Genomic DNA, 20,214 nt, shown 5'->3' on the forward strand with positions numbered 1-20,214 from the left:
AATTATTCAGCCCTTTTACTTTCAGTGCAGCAAACTCTCTCCAGAAGTTCAGTGAGGATCTCTGAATGACCCAATGTTGACCTAAATGACTGATGATAAATACAATCCACCTGTGTGTAATCAAGTCTCCGTATAAATGCACCTGCACTGTGATAGTCTCAGAGGTCCGTTAAAAGCGCAGAGAGCATCATGAAGAACAAGGAACACACCAGGCATGTCCGAGATACTGTTGTGAAGAAGTTTAAAGCCGGATTTGGATACGAAAATATTTCCCAAGCTTTAAACATCCCAAGGAGCACTGTGCAAGCGATAATATTGAAATGGAAGGAGTATCAGACCACTGCAAATCTACCAAGACCTGGCCGTCCCTCTAAACTTTCAGCTCATACAAGGAGAAGACTGATCAGAGATGCAGCCAAGAGGCCCATTATCACTCTGGATGAACTGCAGAGATCTACAGCTGAGGTGGGAGACTCTGTCCACAGGACAACAATCAGTCGTATATTGCACAAATCTGGCCTTTATGGAAGAGTGGCAAGAAGAAAGCCATTTCTTAAAGATATCCATAAAAAGTGTCGTTTAAAGTTTGCCACAAGCCACCTGGGAGACACACCAAACATGTGGAAGAAGGTGCTCTGGTCAGATGAAACCAAAATTGAACTTTTTGGCAACAATGCAAAACGTTATGTTTGGGCCTGCTTTTCTTCAGCAGGGACAGGGAAGATGGTTAAAATTGATGGGAAGATGAAAGGAGCCAAATACAGGACCATTCTGGAAGAAAACCTGATGGAGTCTGCAAAAGACCTGAGACTGGGACGGAGATTTGTCTTCCAACAAGACAATGATCCAAAACATAAAGCAAAATCTACAATGGAATGGTTCAAAAATAAACATATCCAGGTGTTAGAATGGCCAAGTCAAAGTCCAGACCTGAATCCAATCGAGAATCTGTGGAAAGAACTGAAAACTGCTGTTCACAAATGCTCTCCATCCAACCTCACTGAGCTCGAGCTGTTTTGCAAGGAGGAATGGGAAAAAATGTCAGTCTCTCGATGTGCAAAACTGATAGACATACCCCAAGCGACTTACAGCTGTAATCGCAGCAAAAGGTGGCGCTACAAAGTATTAACTTAAGGGGGCTGAATAATTTTGCACGCCCAATTTTTCAGTTTTTGATTTGTTAAAAAAGTTTGAAATATCCAATAAATGTCGTTCCACTTCATGATTGTGTCCCACTTGTTGTTGATTCTTCACAAAAAAATACAGTTTTTTATATCTTTATGTTTGAAGCCTAAAATTTGGAAAAAGGTCGCAAAGTTCAAGGGGGCCGAATACTTTCGCAAGGCACTGTACTAATAGTTATAGATTATTATGGGTTAGCCTATAGGTTAATAGGCTAACGAATAGTCTATATGCCATGGATCATCAACTAGAATCAGCTGCGGGACGATTTTTATTTTCTGAAGTGGATGGTAGAGGGGCCGTAACATAATTACAAATAATTTGTAGACTGCAAATTGACCACAAGAAGCCCAAACAGATATGTTTGACTAAAACATAATCATTTCAAAGCATGTTTACATTTGTATGCGATCACGTGTCTCCCTATTATGCGTGGAAGTACTTGGGAACAGATTTCGTCAATTAAAATCATTTGGAGTTAATTTTCGGATGTTTTTGTTGTCCAACAATGAAAACTCCACAGAAAAAGTGTGTTTAGTGTATATACAGTAGCAGTCAAAAGTCTAGACACACCTGCTCATTCAAGGGTTTTTCTTTATTTTTACAATTTACAAACTACATTAATAATAAAAAAACAATGAAATAACACATGGAATCATGTAGTAACCAAAAAAGTGTTAAACAAATGAAAATATATTTGAGATTCTTCAAAGAAGCCACCTTTTGCCTTGACAGCTTTGCACACTCTTGGCATTCTCTCAAACAGCTTCATGAGGTAGTCACCTGGAATGCTTTTCCAACAGTTTTGAAGGAGTTCCCACATATGCTGAGCACCTGTTGGCTGCTTTTCCTTCACTCTGCGGTCCAACTCATCCCCCAACCATCTCAATTGGGTTGAGGTCTGGTGATTGTGTAGGCCAGGTCATCTGATGCAGCTCTCCATTTCTCTAGTTCTTGGTCAAATAGCCCTTACACAGCCTGGTGGTGTGTTTTGGGTCATTGTCCTGTTGGAAAACACAGTCCCACTAAGCGCAAACCAGATGTGATGGCGTATCGCTGCAGAATGCCGTGGTAGCGATGCTAGTTAAGTGTGCCTTGAATTCTAAATCAATCAGTTTCACCGGCAAAGCACACCATCACACCTCCTCCTCCATGCTTCACGGTGGGAACCATACATGCGGAGATCATCCGTTCACCTACTCTGATTCTCACAAAGACACGGTGGTTGGAACCAAAAATCTCAAATTTGAACTCATCATATTAAAGGATTTATTGTTTTATTTATACATGTATACACACACAGTACCAGTCATTCCAGGGTTTTTCTTTATTTAAATGTTTTTCTGGTGACAGTGTCAGGCTAGTTGACCAAGAAGGAGGGTGATGGAATGGTTAGTGAATGCCAGTTGAACCCTGCTGTAGGGTGTTAAGGGACCTGGCTGTAGTAAACATGGAACTGATAAACAAGGGCGTGTGTTTGTCTGAGTTTGAGTATCACTTCCCCTTGGCTTGGCCTAACGTCAAGTATTGTTCTTGTCAGTCGCATTTCACCTGAACTCTCAATCATAGGACCTTCATGTATTCATAACAGCGTCAGGGTAATGATATTACATAGCATTACTTGATGACCGAGCTGATTGTTGTGACAAGCCTAACTTTACACAGTCATGGCAGACACCATTATTTTGGTAAGCTAGTCGGCTTGCATCAAAACAGCACTATAAAGTCTGTTGTATTAACTTCTTATATGCCTATTCAGCTATCATGGCTGTTTATTATGTTCTGTTCCCTTGTGTTGGTGTTATGACTGTTGTGTTGGTGTTATGACTATTGTGTTGGTGTTATGACTATTGTGTTGGTGTTATGACTGTGTTGAACTAACCCGTATAATGTAGGGTCTTTTCTGTACATTGATTTAACTTGACTTCTGGTCAGGATTTAGTCTATTGAATTGTGCTAATGAAAGGCAGAAGTCAAGGTTCTCCATACCAGTACAGTTGGTGATAGTTTGCAAACACTGGGTCCACCACAGCAAACTGTTTGGCTTCATGCTGAGAAGGAGCCAACATGACATGATGTGCATTTGGCCAGCACAACCCCATAACAGAACAATTTAATGTCCATTATGTGTTGCACTGACTTCACCATTCAACTCCAATGCTGCAGGACATGTGGGCTCAATTATCTATTAGGTAATACTGAGGTCACCCCCCCCCCCCCCCCCCCCCCCCCACTTGCCCATTCAATGTCTTCAGCTCTTGGACTAGTTTGTCATTTGGAGCCCTCAATTACCCCCCCCCCCCCCCCCCCCCATCTGCTACTCACCCAACCCTCCCGTTGGTTATGTAGCAAGAAGCCCAAATGAACTGTATTACATACACCACAAGGATTCCAGTACTATAAATATATTGCATCTAATTGGATATCAGAAAGCAACCTTTGAGGGTGAAGGTTGTGCAGTACTCCATGTTCAGTGTTTTGCTCAGTCCTTACCAGTTATGTTAAGAGTGCTATTGTCATCTATTCTGTGCCGCACACACACGCGCACACACACAAGAAAGACACGACAGCTGTTGTTCCCACGGCTCTGATTGAAGTGTAACATACTGTAATACATTAATCTGTGCTCTGGCTTTGCGACGTGTATGCACTGCAAGGAATGTCAAGGACAGCATACTTTCTAGTACAGGCCTACTTGATTGTCGTTCATAGTAAGGAGAGGGCTGTTGGGCTGCAGACCTATTGAGGGGGAGAAGGGACAGGCAAAAGGATGTTCAGGGTCTTTTCTGTGACCTTGTCTATTCATTGTTTTCAGTAGGCATTTCCTTTCAACTGCTTACTTCAACATGGCTCTGGTAAGATTTGAGTCGGTAGACACACACACACACACACACTGATGTGCAGGGCCGTGCACAGACCTTTTTCAGGGGGCAAAAATACACCAAAAAAAGCCTTTTAAAATATGTATACAATCAAGCACACATCCATGCAATCTCCATAGGAAAACATTGGCAGTAGAATGGCCTTACTGAAGAGCTTTGTGACTTTCAACGTGGCACCGTCATAGGATACCACCTTTCCAACAAGTCAGTTCATCAAATTTCTGCCCTGCGAGAGCTGCCCCAGTCAACCGTAAGTGCTGTTATTGTGAAATGGAATCGTCTAAGAGCAACCGGCTCAAAACAGCTCAGCTGCGAAGTGGTAGGCCACACAAGCTCACAGAATGGGACCGATCGCAACACTCACTACAGAGTTCCAAACTGCCCCTGAAAGCAACGTCAAAACAAAAACTGTTAGTCAGGAGCTGCATAAAATGGGTTTCCATGGCCACGCAGCCGCGCACAAGCCTAAGATCACCATGCTCAATGCCAAGCGTCGGCTGGAGTGGTGTGAAGCTTGCCGCCATTGGACTCTGGAGTAGTGGAAATGCATTCTCAGGAGTGATGAATCACTCTTCACCATATGGCAGTCCGACGGATTAATCTGGGTTTGGCGGATGCCAGGAGAACGCTACCTGCCCCAATGCATAGTGCCAACTGTAAAGTTTGGTGGAGGAGTAATAATGGTCTTAGCTGTTTTTCATGGTTTGGGCTAGGCCCCTTAGTTCCAGTGAAGTCTTAATGTTACAGCCTACAGTGACATTCTAGACGATTCTGTGTCTTCCCACATTGTGGCAACACTTTTGGGAAGGTCCTTTCCTGTTTCAGCATGACAATGCCCCCATGCACAAAGCGAGGTACATACAGAAATGCTTTGTCGAGGTTGGTGTGGAGGAACTTGACTGGCCTACACAGAGCCCTGACCTCAACCCCATCGAACACCTTTGGGATGAATTAGTACACTGACTGCGAGCCAGGCCAAATTGCCCGACTTCACTAATGCTCTTGTGGCTGAATGGAAGCAAGTCCCCACAACAATGTTCCAACATCTAGTGGAAAGCCTTCTCAGAAGAGTGGAGGTTGTAATAGCAGCAAAGGGGAACCAACTCCATATTAATGCCCATAATTTTGGAATGAGATGTTAGACAAGCGCGTGTCCACATTTTTGGTCATGTAGTTAGTGCCTCCTAAAGATGTGATTGACATCTTGAATAGAGGGTGGGCGATCAGCTGATGAAAACTGCAAGTCGGCTAGCTCAAGTTATTATACTGATTTTGTGATTTTATTTTCAATGCTCGTATCAAAACTTCACAATATGATATTCATAACCTAACAAAATGTGGGAAAACATTGAGGGGTCTGAATACTTTCCAAGGGCACTGCATGATGGTTAGCTAGTCTAGACTACCTGTGTTGCTGCTGCAGACTGAAGAAGGGATGGGTCGGAGGGTCGTTGATGCAGCCAATCCTAGTGTCAAATGTTGTGCTTCTGTGGCAGTACTGTTGATATTTCAAACTAGGTATCTAGCTACACACAACTACAGTGCCTTGCGAAAGTATTCGGCCCCCTTGAACTTTGCGACCTTTTGCCACATTTCAGGCTTCAAACATAAAGATATAAAACTGTATTTTTTTTTGTGAAGAATCAACAACAAGTGGGACACAATCATGAAGTGGAACGACATTTATTGGATATTTCAAACTTTTTTAACAAATCAAAAACTGAAAAATTGGGCGTGCAAAATTATTCAGCCCCCTTAAGTTAATACTTTGTAGCGCCACCTTTTGCTGCGATTACAGCTGTAAGTCGCTTGCGGTATGTCTATATCAGTTTTGCACATCGAGAGACTGACATTTTTTTCCCATTCCTCCTTGCAAAACAGCTCGAGCTCAGTGAGGTTGGATGGAGAGCATTTGTGAACAGCAGTTTTCAGTTCTTTCCACAGATTCTCGATTGGATTCAGGTCTGGACTTTGACTTGGCCATTCTAACACCTGGATATGTTTATTTTTGAACCATTCCATTGTAGATTTTGCTTTATGTTTTGGATCATTGTCTTGTTGGAAGACAAATCTCCGTCCCAGTCTCAGGTCTTTTGCAGACTCCATCAGGTTTTCTTCCAGAATGGTCCTGTATTTGGCTCCTTTCATCTTCCCATCAATTTAACCATCTTCCCTGTCCCTGCTGAAGAAAAGCAGGCCCAAACATAACGTTTTGCATTGTTGCCAAAAAGTTCAATTTTGGTTTCATCTGACCAGAGCACCTTCTTCCACATGTTTGGTGTGTCTCCCAGGTGGCTTGTGGCAAACTTTAAATGACACATTTTATGGATATCTTTAAGAAATGGCTTTCTTCTTGCCACTCTTCCATAAAGGCCAGATTTGTGCAATATACGACTGATTGTTGTCCTATGGACAGAGTCTCCCACCTCAGCTGTAGATCTCTGCAGTTCATCCAGAGTGATCATGGGCCTCTTGGCTGCATCTCTGATCAGTCTTCTCCTTGTATGAGCTGAAAGTTTAGAGGGACGGCCAGGTCTTGGTAGATTTGCAGTGGTCTGATACTCCTTCCATTTCAATATTATCGCTTGCACAGTGCTCCTTAGGATGTTTAAAGCTTGGGAAATCTTTTTGTATCCAAATCTGGCTTTAAACTTCTTCACAACAGTATCTCGGACCTGCCTGGTGTGTACCTTGTTCTTCATGATGCTCTCTGCGCTTTTAACGGACCTCTGAGACTATCACAGTGCAGGTGCATTTATACGGAGACTTGATTACACACAGGTGGATTGTATTTATCATCATTAGTCATTTAGGTCAACATTGGATCATTCAGAGATCCTCACTGAACTTCTGGAGAGAGTTTGCTGCACTGAAAGTAAAGGGGCTGAATAATTTTGCACGCCCAATTTTTCAGTTTTTGATTTGTTAAAAAAGTTTGAAATATCCAATAAATGTCGTTCCACTTCATGATTGTGTCCCACTTGTTTTTGATTCTTCACAAAAAAATACAGTTTTATATCTTTATGTTTGAAGCCTGAAATGTGGCAAAAGGTCGCAAAGTTCAAGGGGGCCGAATACTTTCGCAAGGCACTGTAGGTATCTAGCTACACACAACTAGGTAGCTAGCTACACACACACTCGATCAGTGACCACATCTCAAGCCATGCATGTTTGAATTATGGGTGTGCACAGTCCCAGTACGGGGCAGACTTGGAAACTGGTACAACTGGGTGTGCGCCACCTTCGTGCAGGGCAGACCAACAGGTGCAACCAACGGATGGGGTGGCGAACTTGACGACACAAACTTATATAAAAAATTATATAAATTACCATCAGTGGGAGGTGTACAGGTTGACTCCCATCTGTGTTTTTGCCTACTGCTGTGTCTCTGATGTGGCTGTCGGAGCAGGTTATTCTGGATTTGAGTTACCCTGTGCTCAGTGTTCACGAATTCCCATTACCGGTTGCGGGAAGGAAAGGAAATGGCAGCTGTGCAAGCCAACTCAAACCCATGGCCTGGAGTCATCGTCTTTCATTGCAGCGTGTTTTCTCACGTCTGTCTATCAAGGGGAACACCTCTCCTGTCTACCAGCACTACCCTTCTAACCTCAGCTGACAATTTTCCTGATCATATCACCGCTTTCCTCCTAATTCCTGGTATCTTCTGTGTCTCGTTTTTTAGCCCTTCACTTAAGTCCCAAGGTGCTCAAATCACAACTAAATAGGTGACATGGTAGGTAAAAAATAAAAAATAAACTTTAGCTTGACAGGGCGTTAGCCTGCCCTGTGGTTAGCGTTCATGTCCAGGTCTGTTACTAGTGCTGCAGTTAGTGTAGGCTATGTGTTCTGGCTGGTCTCATTTCAGACCCCCTACTCCTCCAACTAGCTCCAGTGCAGCAGGCCTATAGGAAACAGCTGCTCACTTTGTAGTGGAGAGCAGGATGTTAAGGGGTAACTTGGAGTACACAGATACCCAGTGGCTGACTGCTGCCTGCAACACTTTGACCTTTTTTTTCTGCTAACTCTCATTCAAAGAGCAAGAGAGCGACACGAGCCATTGCGCAATCGGACCCACGTGTTGCCCCCCCTGCATGTCGGACCCTATTACCAGAGTCAAAACAATGTGATTTAGTAGTGGTCTAGCCTATTAAGAGGTCCAAAACATTCTGTGCCACATAACTAGCACAGATGCTGGTCACACAGATGGTGTTTTGATGCGTGTTGGTTGGTTGAACGTTGCATGCTATGATGACCCAGTGGGTGACCAGCTAAACCTCATAACTAGAGAGGAGGCGGACTGGGATGGAGGAGACCATGTGACGATGCCCTGTAACCGAAGACACCCAGGTATGTGTGAGTTTCTACGTCTCCTTCCCCGTCATGTTATTTGGAGTGCACGAGAGGAGTCAAGTGTTACACACACGCTTTGTAAACACTGAGTGTAACCATGTCCCACGCTATCTCAGCCAGCCTTCTCATCTTTTCTTTGGCCACTTAAGTTGTATAACTTTAGGAGGGCAACTTGCGTAGTAGCTGCCTGTTTGTGTGTACCGGCAGCCTGTGTTATGTAGTGACTTGGGTAATGGCGGGCCGTGGGGACTGGAAACATCAATGGAGTGTTTTGACTAAGAGCCCTCTGATTTGAGCCCCTGTTGTCAGGTGTAATTGACCTCTGGCGTCTGACCTCTTCTACACCAAGCAGCACTACATTTGCATAATAGTCAATAGACCTAGCTCCCATGGGGGAGCATGTGAAACTACACTGGCTGCCACCATTTGAAGCTTTCCAGTATGAGTGCGACCAAATGACCAGACAGACTATGGCCTGTTTTATAAGGTGGACATTTTAGCCATGTAGGCCTAGCCTATATAATGTTTGTTTTGGCTCAAGCAGACCAGGAAGGAAGTAAAGGACAGAGGAAGAGCTGTGTTCTCAGAACCGTCATATTTGTTGTGTACACACATTACCGCTTTCATTCTTTATCCGAGGCCAGGTCGTGTTAAGTGAAATTCCAGGACTGGCTTATAATCGTTCGGAGACGAGGGACAATGGGGAGCAGGAAGAGGAGACTGAGCTGTTGACTTTGTAGGGACTCATTGTAGAGCAGACCTTGAAAATACTGTATGGTTGTCTGCCTTGTTTGTACAGTACTAGTACAAAGACTTAAACACACTAAAATAGCTTCCATAGAGTCTGCTTTGTCACCTGGCTCTTGTGATCAGTGGTGAAAATCGGTACTCTCACTTGAGGTCTGTACTCCAATTTTAACTTCTCCCATTGACATTAGTTTGTGATATATGCAAAAGTCCAAGTTGCACCCTTATCTCAAGTCTGAAATCGGTACAAACTTAAGTCTAAGAAAAACAAGTACATTCTTGGTAATAACAATCCCTTAACTAGCTAGCCTTTTATATGACATTGGGTGCTTCAAAATTGTATTTCCTTGATTCCTCATGTCCTCTTTCTTCCTTGCCGCCTCCTCAAAACACATTGGAGGAGAAGGTCCTAGAGGAGGAATCTGAACTTCTCCTCAATGCGTTTTGAAAGGGAAGCGAGGAGAGAGGACATGAGGAAACACAATCGAGATTCATCTATTGTAGCCAAGTGGAGCCCAAATCCATGTGAATGATCTCACCCCCAGTGGAGTAGTAAACATGGTTCCCTCGTGTAGCCTATTTACACTGCTTCATAGACCTCTCCCTTTCCTATTTAAACACTGTACAGTGCCTTGCAAAAGTATTCGGCCCCCTTGAACTTTGCGACCTTTTGCCACATTTCAGGCTTCAAACATAAAGATATAAAACTGTATTTTTTTTGTGAAGAATCAACAACAAGTGGGACACAATCATGAAGTGGAACGACATTTATTGGATATTTCAAACTTTTTTAACAAATCAAAAACTGAAAAATTGGGCGTGCAAAATTATTCAGCCCCTTTACTTTCAGTGCAGCAAACTCTCTCCAGAAGTTCAGTGAGGATCTCTGAATGATCCAATGTTGACCTAAATGACTAATGATGATAAATACAATCCACCTGTGTGTAATCAAGTCTCCGTATAAATGCACCTGCACTGTGATAGTCTCAGAGGTCCGTCAAAAGCACAGAGAGCATCATGAAGAACAAGGAACACACCAGGCAGGTCCGAGATACTGTTGTGAAGAAGTTTAAAGCCGGATTTGGATACAAAAAGATTTCCCAAGCTTTAAACATCCCAAGGAGCACTGTGCAAGCGATAATATTGAAATGGAAGGAGTATCAGACCACTGCAAATCTACCAAGACCTGGCCGTCCCTCTAAACTTTCAGCTCATACAAGGAGAAGACTGATCAGAGATGCAGCCAAGAGGCCCATGATCACTCTGGATGAACTGCAGAGATCTACAGCTGAGGTGGGAGACTCTGTCCATAGGACAACAATCAGTCGTATATTGCACAAATCTGGCCTTTATGGAAGAGTGGCAAGAAGAAAGCCATTTCTTAAAGATATCCATAAAAAGTGTTGTTTAAAGTTTGCCACAAGCCACCTGGGAGACGCACCAAACATGTGGAAGAAGGTGCTCTGGTCAGATGAAACCAAAATGGAACTTTTTGGCAACAATGCAAAATGTTATGTTTGGCGTAAAAGCAACACAGCTCATCACCCTGAACACACCATCCCCACTGTCAAACATGGTGGTGGCAGCATCATGGTTTGGGTCTGCTTTTCTTCAGCAGGGACAGGGAAGATGGTTAAAATTGATGGGAAGATGGATGGAGCCAAATACAGGACCATTCTGGAAGAACCTGATGGAGTCTGCAAAAGACCTGAGACTGGGACGGAGATTTGTCTTCCAACAAGACAATGATCCAAAACATAAAGCAAAATCTACAATGGAATGGTTCAAAAATAAACATATCCAGGTGTTAGAATGGCCAAGTCAAAGTCCAGACCTGAATCCAATCGAGAATCTGTGGAAAGAACTGAAAACTGCTGTTCACAAATGCTCTCCATCCAACCTCACTGAGCTCGAGCTGTTTTGCAAGGAGGAATGGGAAAAAATGTCAGTCTCTCGATGTGCAAAACTGATAGACATACCCCAAGCGACTTACAGCTGTAATCGCAGCAAAAGGTGGCGCTACAAAGTATTAACTTAAGGGGGCTGAATAATTTTGCACGCCCAATTTTTCAGTTTTTGATTTGTTAAAGTTTGAAATATCCAATTAATGTCGTTCCACTTCATGATTGTGTCCCACTTGTTGTTAATTCTTCACAAACAAATACAGTTTTATATCTTTGTTTGAAGCCTGAAATGTGGCAAAAGGTTGCAAAGTTCAAGGGGGCCGAATACTTTCGCAAGGCACTGTATATCACTTGCCAGTCTGATCCAGATAACAGGCCAACACATAAGTCTGGCTTTAGATAAACATTACAAAATAGTTGTTTTGTATAACACTGGGCCTGTTAACCTACAGGTGTGGTGCCAAATGGTTGATGGCCCTTTTCTACTGAGATGCACCCCATGGACTATGTCTATAACATAGATTTATTACATGTACCTGGCAGCTCCAGACAAACCAATGTCTAAGTTTTGTGCACTCGTATCCTTACCGCGACACTGAGAGTGCCTGGTTTTCCTCTCATGTGGCCCCTTTGCGTTAACGTCACGGTCTCCTGGTCAGTGTGCGAATGAGCTCCCACTCCATGAACCATATGAGCTCCCACTCCATGAACCATATGAGCTCCCACTCCATGAACCATATGAGCTCCCACTCCATGAACCATATGAGCTCCCACTCCATGAACCATATGAGCTCCCACTCCATGAACCATATGAGCTCCCACTCCATGAACCATATGAGCTCCCACTCCATGAACCATATGAGCTCCCACTCCATGAACCATATGATATAGTTCACCTTCTTATATCTGATCAGAATGGCAAAGGTACAGCTCATTTTGCAGTCTGTTCCCAAATCCAATTTACTCCGTAATTCAGCTGTTATTTGAGACTTTGTCAAGTTGCTGTCTGGGTGTACTCAGTGAGGCAAAGCAGTGTGCACGAGCACAGTTCCAAGAATTCAGTTGTTGGTAAACACACTGCTGTCACAGAACATGTGGTTGCATTAGGTATGCACAGCTCTGCCAAAAATAATGGAACTGCTTGAGTAAATTAGGGATGCAAAGTATATTGTAAGCAGGTGCTTTCACACAGGTGTGGTTCCTGAGTTGATTAAGCAATTAACATCCCATCATGCTCAGGGTCATGTATTAAAAATGCTGGGCAGGCCAATATATATATATATATATATATATATATATATATATATATATATATATATATATATATATATATATGCGCTACTAAGCATGAAAACGATGTAAACCATATGCCATGGCCATCTGTCACCAGATCTCAACCCATTTTTACACTTCTGGGAGTTTCTGGAGCTTTCCACAACCATCAACATAATACCAAATGATGGCGTTTATTGGGTAAGAATGGTGTCTCATCCCTCCAATAGAGTTCCTGACACAATGTAAAATCTATGCCAAGGTGCATTGACGCTGTTTTGGCTCATGGTGGCCCAACGCCCTGTTAAGACACTTTGTTGGTGTTTCCTTGATTTTGCAGTTACCTGTATGTTCCATCTGTACTTTAACTCTTTACTTCAACACCTCCCTGAATTTGTCAGTCATCACATTATATGGCTGTGTCTTGCGCTTCCTCAACCTTGTCGCTGAAGGAGTGCCCAATCTGTTGTGCCACATTGTCGCTCTCCCCTAGTCTTTCAATTGGGACATTCTAAGCATGTGTCAGCAACTCCTCCCTCTCACGAGTTGAGTTTGTAGCTCCTGCCGGTGTCCCGTTTACAAGTTTAAAGCTTTTACAGTAGGACAGACGCGAGTGCTCTTCACAAATATTGATTATAGGTCGTTTGAAAGATCCCACCGCAAGAATAACTCCGTACGGTGTTACAGAATTTGGAACAGTCTTGCAATTAGAGGATACTGTACTTAATACACAGTAAAAAAATATATATTTTTATTTTAAATAATTGTATGATAGGCTTAACGTTTTTATTTTACTAACAGTTTACTTTATTTTCCAGCTGCCTATTTTATAATGCCGCGAAGGGGATAGATCGACAAAAACATACTGTCGAATATCTATCGGATTCGTTGTACTAATAAGTGTTGACAATGGTCGGAGTGGAGTGAGCCTTTTCGAAGATATTTTGCGCTATCGGTCTGCTGTTCCGTGGTCCGGTCATGACTCTCGGTAGTGTCTCCGCTACCGGGAGCTCGGCGGAGGGCTGCTTCTGCTCCTGCTGCGGAGTGAAGATGATGCCCTACTTCTCCGAAAACGGAGTTGTGTCTCAGAACCAGATCAACCAACTGTGAGTTGTACATTTTTGTTACGAATATTTTTTTGTGGTTAAAATGAACATTTCCCCACCGGATTCATTTCCCCATGTAGTGGACATGCGATATGTTGCATAAATTTACGATTGATTTACTTCAGCTCAGTTGTCAATAGTCTGACGTTGCAACATTATTGTGTAGGAATCTGACACATTTCTAATACATTTGTGACAGTCCATCCTGACTACATGTATTTCCCGTTAGTGACGTAACAGGATGTAAGTAATCTTGACAGCTTCCTCTCCTGGTTGAGAAATAATGGCACAATGGGTTATCCTTGATCATTGCGTGGCGCGAGAGAATCATCTACCTGGCTGTCTCCAAACTGGTCTGACGAATCCTGTCGGTCAGATATCCATATAAAGCAACAGTCTGCTCTATGAACTAATGCCAGAGAATCAGCCTGCCAGTCTCCCTTGACCCCCCCCCCCCCCCCCCTGTCAGTTGCATAGCTCTCTTCTGTGTCCTCCAAGCCTCTAAACTGGCTTATCCAGGCACATGGCAGTCCCTTTTTAAAATGTGCCCTTCTTTAATAGCACATAGGATTATATTAAATCAACTTGATTTATCATTTATTTTCAATTATATTTTGGCTGTTGTGTTTTCTGATTTTGTTGTTGTATTATGTCTCCTAAGAAAATATTCTATAGCCTGTCCATCCATGTTTTTTAGTGGAGGCTCTGCGCTCTGAAGCTTGCAGCCATTCTAACTAGGCTAATCGTCTGAGGTGTTCTTACCTGGGCCTCTGTATGAAACCGTGTGAGGCCAGTCGTCAGGTCCAGGTGGCCGGCCAGAGACTGATTTGATAGCTGGCTTGTAGTACATGTGTGAACATAATACAGGAATGATTTAGAACTCAGCCGTTAAAGAGCTATTTCTCAGTTGAATAATGAGAAATAGCCTACCCGATGAAGGTCAGTTAGTGGGTTGTATCTGTATGTTTGATTGTTGTTTAGGAAGGCACTCATGTAAGGGCACCTGTATTTCCAGGTGTAAGTCCATCAGATGAATAAAAGTTTAGTGAAGCTGTTCGTGTTAATATGTTGGAGCTAGCCTTGACACCCTTTTTAGTGTAGGCCTACTGCATGTTTCAGGGCAGTAGCAGTCCATCAGATGAATAAAAGTTTAATGAAGCTGTTCGTGTTAATATGTTGGAGCTAGCCTTGACACCCTTTTTAGTGTAGGCCTACTGCATGTTTCAGTAGGCCTAGCTGTCCATCAATGTGGACTTGATCAGCAAATACCCTACCATCAAAGATGCAATGGTTATATATCACATTCCCCTGTGACAATGACTGGCTGTCCAGACCATGTTGCATGTTACACAACCCTGATGTTGCCCCTGACTGATTTTGCATTGATTGACCATTTTCCTCTGAGAGGCTGCTCAATGAAGACATGCAAATGTATTGTTTGCTGTCCATATACTCATTTTGCACTGGTTTCTATGGCTACATGGGTAGTGGTGCTACTTATTTGCTTATGGGGGATATTAGATATCATTGGGTACTCCAGGAGTGGATGCCTTGTATTTCTTGACTCACTAGTTCACTGTGTGTGTGTTTGACAAGGGCTGTTATACTTTATTATATGGCACCAGCGACTCCTGTGGCGGGCCGGGCGCAGTGCGCGCTAGCCAAGGTTGCGAGGCTCTCTTTAAGTGTGTAAAGATTGGCAGCCACACAAGGAAGCCAGATTTGGTGTGATTAGTATTCATAACATCGGTAAACACAAAATGGAACGGGAGACGTTGATGTTGGTAAGAGATGCTATAGGTCTGGTTCATCAGCAGTCTAGTGAGACGATACCATGACGGTGCTACTAGTAGCACCATGTAGAGAATGGGTATGTGACACATGTACCATTGTTCTTAATGTTTAAACTGCCATTTTTTTCCCCTATCGTTTAAACAATAAGAAAATGACGTGAATTCACAATTCAGATATGATCTTGCATGTGACCTTTCTCTGCTGTGTCCCTCTTCCATGTTCTGAGTTGTCAGCACACGGGACTTCATATCCCACTTCTCGTCAATTTGACGGCTCGTTGCGGGGATGTATGACAGCAATCCTACAATCTGTTGTTAACGCCACGTATGGTGTTTGAAAGCTTGCGCTTTATACTTGCAGAACAATCATTGTATAATTTCTCCATGCAGGCCGTCACGTTTTTTTGACAAGGCATCTTGTTTGTTCTACGTATGCTATCAGGGCAATGAAGAGGGCATCCTCTACCATTGACAATGGCTGCGCATAAACGGCTTCATTCCTGTAATCAGCACTGATTTTTCTCACGGCTGCCAGAAACTGGTTGGTTCTCATAGCTGTAGCTCAATTTCATCTAGCAAAGTTTACATTTATTTCACCACCTTTTCATTTAACTTTATCAAAGTATTGCCATACAGAACTTAGCTGCTGTCACCTTTCCTGTCTCAAAAGCATGCAAATCAATTAAAATATGCATATCTTCTCCTAGTAATGTTACATCATTGCTGCTAGTGATGCACCGATATTACATTTTTTTCCCGATACCGATATTTTCCTTGCCAAAAAACTCGATACCGATATAATTTTTTTTTAGTTAGTGGCCTTATAAGCATTCTAGTACAGTTAAATAGTTAACACACATGGACGCAGCGGTATAAGGCACTGCATCTCAGTGCAACAGGCGTTACCACAGTCCCTGGTTCGAATCCGGGCTGTATCACATACAGTGATTGGGAGTCCCATAGTTGGGAATTGGCCCAGCGTCGCCGGGTTTGCCCAGGGTAGGCCGTCATTGTAAACTGACTTGCCTAGTTAAATAAAGGTTACACACACCACACTGACCAAAAAGTTATTTCGTTGGCATTTACATATGTCCCCATTACCAATGAAATATAATCAAAACCTTTTTCTTTCACTTACTTGCTGTGCTGTTTCGTTGTCCAGTCGTTTCATTCTCAACCAGGATTTCTATGGAACGCCGTTTGGGTCTTTGCATGTCAAAGATGCACGTCAAATAACACTTTGACGTGTCAAATCTTGTTGATCAATCAGGACCTGAATATGACTACACGTCACAATTAACACGCTCATTCATTTTTTACCTAGTTATTACACATTGATTACACTGTCACTTGTATTTCATATGTCACAACGATTCATCGATACGTATGCTATGATGCTGGTAAAGTTGTCTTGCGAAACTGCAGTGCTGGTCATAAAAAATAAAACTAGCTAGCTCATGGATGCAAACAATGTTCTTCCCCAGAAACATAGCAAAACGGAATTTGTTTCAGTAGCTATATAGTTACCTAGCTAGCTAACTATATAGCTAGGTGTCATCTAAATTAACCCTAATTTATAAGACCGTTCTTATTTGATTTAATGGTTGTCACACCCATCTATGTGAAGCTAGCCACAATAAGGATTAGCCAAAATAGTGGACTTTGCAGCTAGCCTTAAATAAAAGTGTGGCATAATTCTACCATTTTGTATTCATTTGCATCACTGTCAATGACATACTTTTATTTTGAAGGCAACCCGCAAATGCCACTATTGTGGCTACCTAGCTAATACTTACTCACAAGGATTCCTAAATCATTGCTAAGAATAATGAAAATGACTGCAGTTTCTACTGGTCATTGTTTTCAGGCTGGTTGTATTGGTGCTAGCTAGGTACCAAGCTAAAGTTAGCTAGCTACCCCAGAAGTTGCGGTCAAGGAAATTATGCTTTATTACCAATGCGTTATTGTAAACACATCGTTCGTGGGCGGTGTTTGCTTTTTTGCATTTTTTTTTTGTACAGCTTTGACAGTGCTACTGTATTTTTGACACGCAAAGACCCAAACGGCATTCCATAGTATGTATGTCATGAAGCTAATAGCAGTGACTCTATTACTGTGTAACTCCGGTCGGCGAAAGCCAACATCACCCACGACAGAGAATGGATGATTGTCAAGGGCAATGATTTCCATTATCTTGGCGTTAATGGATCTCGCCTTTGAGTTGTCTCGCTGAAATGTTCTTACTCTTTCAAATTACTGCTCGACTTGTTGATTGTTCGATCCACACAGCAGACATTGTGATCTAAATTAGGAATGCTGTGTAGCGCAACGTTTTACGTGGCGTCATGACGTCATGTACCTCCGTTATTTTGGTATGCATGTCAGCTTTGACCTCGGTTTTTCACATCGGCGTTAAACTAAACATCGTGCCGACACCGATGTTGGCATTTTTGGATAATATCGGCCGATTCCAATATGTTCACCTGAAAGCTCGTGCATCCCCAATTGTTGCATTAGATTTGTATTGAATTTTTCCCTTTTATGATAATGATCGAGACCTGTTAGTGGTAGTTTTGTGATTAATGCACTTAAAAAAATATATTAAAAAGTGGTAAATTTAGTTTTGGGATTTGTTTTGGGTTAACCGTAAAGATTCCTGTGTTTTTTAAGCGTTTACACCCCCGTGTAGGGAATAGGGTGCCATTTGGGACGCAGACATAGTTTTGATTTGAACACAGGCTCCTTTCTTACATCTCAGTGTTGATTGAGCCCCATCTTCATTCCAGTGGATTGGAGTTCGATGTAGGTGGTAGTACTGATGTGGAATTTTCCTCCTCTCAGAATAGTCCTAAGGCCTTTAACTGAATGCCTCTGTCCTTGTGATGCAGCTCTGAGGAAGCTAGGTCTGCTTACCGGAATTGGTCCCGAGCCTGACTGCACTTACAAGGAAACTCTGAGTCGAGACTCCAATTTCAATCCAGCTCTAGAAACACACTCACAGGTTGTCAGTTTATCTTTAGCCTTGGCCTGTAACTCTTTCTCTCTCTCCCTTTCTCTCTTAGGGTCTCTCTCTCGCTCTCTCTCATGGTCTCTGGCATAATTATCTCCCCTTGTCCGTTCAGCTACTCTTGCTCTGTATTTAAACCGCTCGCTAATTCACATCTCTGTGTGTGTGCATGCACAGGTCTCTCATTGCCTAATCTGTACCGTAGGAAGTGCTAGAATGCAGCCCTGCTATCCCCCCCCCCCCCCTCTCCCACCACCACTATCTTTCTGGGCTGAACACAGAGCCTTCAGCAGTGCCGGCCAGGCCTCTGCAGCCTGGGCCTATATTTATCTCTCCCCTAGTTAAGAGTGGAACTAATATGGGCAGTTACAGAGAGGGGAGGGGGCATGTCAGTCCCACACACGTCTTTTTGGGAGTGGGAGGAGAGTGGGGTGCTAGGCTATCAGAGAAGGGCCCCTTACATAGTGATGATTGTGTCTGTACCCTAACAAGTACTGCCCTGTGCTGCATGCCAAACGATGACCCTCCCTCCCTTCTTGTCCCCACGTCTGTCTGCCTGTGGGAAGAGGAGAGTATTCCCTTACATGTCTGCACAGTAAAATGTCAGCCAGGGCAAAATTCCTGCGTGTCGCCTCAGACTCGGCCTCAATGCCCTCTGCTGCTGACCTGCTGCCCATAGACCTGAATCAGGGCCAACGTGGCTCTAGTCTAGAGTGGCTCTCTTTCTACCATCATACAGCCACACTCGATATTTCCACTGTTAGGGCCTGCACCCATAGGGCTCTGGTCAAAAGTAGTGCACTGTAGGGAATAGGGTGTCATTTGGGACGCACACATAGTGGTGATTCGGAACACTAGCGTTGTCAGAATAGTTCTACCATAATTTGACGGACTGTGTTTGAATTTCAAACTATATTGGGGAAATGATCAGCAGGTAGCCTTATCAGTTGTTGAGGTGTAGGTAATATTTCACATTGGAATCGATGTGTTCTAGCTAGTGGACAACAAATGCCCCCTTTGTCTACTGATCTGACTGTTGGGTTTATCTTACACAGTAAAGATACACCTGAACGGGATTTAATGTGCTTCATTTGAATGTGAAGGACAGTGGCTGATCAAGGCAGTCTAGTTATTTATAGTCATTTAGAAAATAACAATATATTTTTAGCAACAGTAGAGAGCCACTTGACAGTGACGTATGTCTGACTACCTGGTTTTGGATTCCTACGCTGGCAGGAGGTGCAAAGCTCTTCACTAAGGGGTCAGTGTTTTACACTTGATGTGTCGCTGTCTGTCTCTCTGTCCTGTCTTTCTGTATGGGGCTCTGTCCTGTCTGTCTGTCTGGGGCTCTGTCCTGTCTGTCTGTCTGGGGCTCTGTCCTCTCTGTCTGTCTGGGGCTCTGTCCTGTCTGTCTGTCTGGGGCTCTGTCCTGTCTGTCTGTCTGGGGCTCTGTCCTGTCTGTCTGTCTGGGGCTCTGTCCTGTCTGTCTGTCTGGGGCTCTGTCCTGTCTGTCTGTCTGGGGCTCTGTTCTGTCTGTCTGCTGGTAGGCGTGTGCTACACACCATGGTTCAGACATGATTAGACACAGCTGTACAGCAGGGGAGAGAAGTGGAGTCAAACAGAGAGCGGGGTATGAAGAAAGAGGAAGTGAGAGAGGTATGAAGAAAGTGAGAGAGAGCGAGGGGTATGAAGAAAGAGGGGGATTGTGAAGTAGGAGGAAACAGCTGGGTCAGGGTTGAGTGGGTCAGGATGGGAAATGAACTCAACCCGTCCGAGAGTTTTCGCTCGCTCGCTTTGTTTGTTTTCTTTCTTATTCTGGTCCAGGCGTGTCCCCTCACTCCTCAGATTGCACAGCGTCTCTTTGCACGTCTCCCCCACGCTTCTGCTATTCGGCTCATCATTGCTCATTTCCCCATCCCACGTCTGTTTGAGGAAGGACCGGAGGACACAGACGGACGGTACTGACTCTGT

The 20,214-nt window shown here is 43.5% G+C and overlaps 1 protein-coding gene across 2 annotated transcripts in view; it reads left to right on the forward strand.

The window, feature by feature from the left end:
- The window catches only part of LOC139385469 (protein phosphatase Slingshot homolog 2-like), a 44,405-nt gene that overhangs the window by 11,320 nt on the left and 12,871 nt on the right, over positions 1 to 20,214 (forward strand). Inside the window, exon 1 of one of the 2 annotated variants that reach the window (XM_071130527.1) lies at positions 12,841 to 13,443. The exons of the other annotated variant lie outside the window; for it this stretch is intronic. Coding sequence (XP_070986628.1) covers positions 13,316 to 13,443 — 128 coding nt within the window. The 5' untranslated portion in view covers positions 12,841 to 13,315. Of the gene's footprint in view, positions 1 to 12,840; positions 13,444 to 20,214 lie in introns of those variants that run through there. 2 annotated transcript variants of the gene reach the window in all.

Source organism: Oncorhynchus clarkii, chromosome 27 (assembly GCF_045791955.1).
Source record: "Oncorhynchus clarkii lewisi isolate Uvic-CL-2024 chromosome 27, UVic_Ocla_1.0, whole genome shotgun sequence".
In the NCBI taxonomy this organism is placed as follows: domain Eukaryota; kingdom Metazoa; phylum Chordata; class Actinopteri; order Salmoniformes; family Salmonidae; genus Oncorhynchus; species Oncorhynchus clarkii.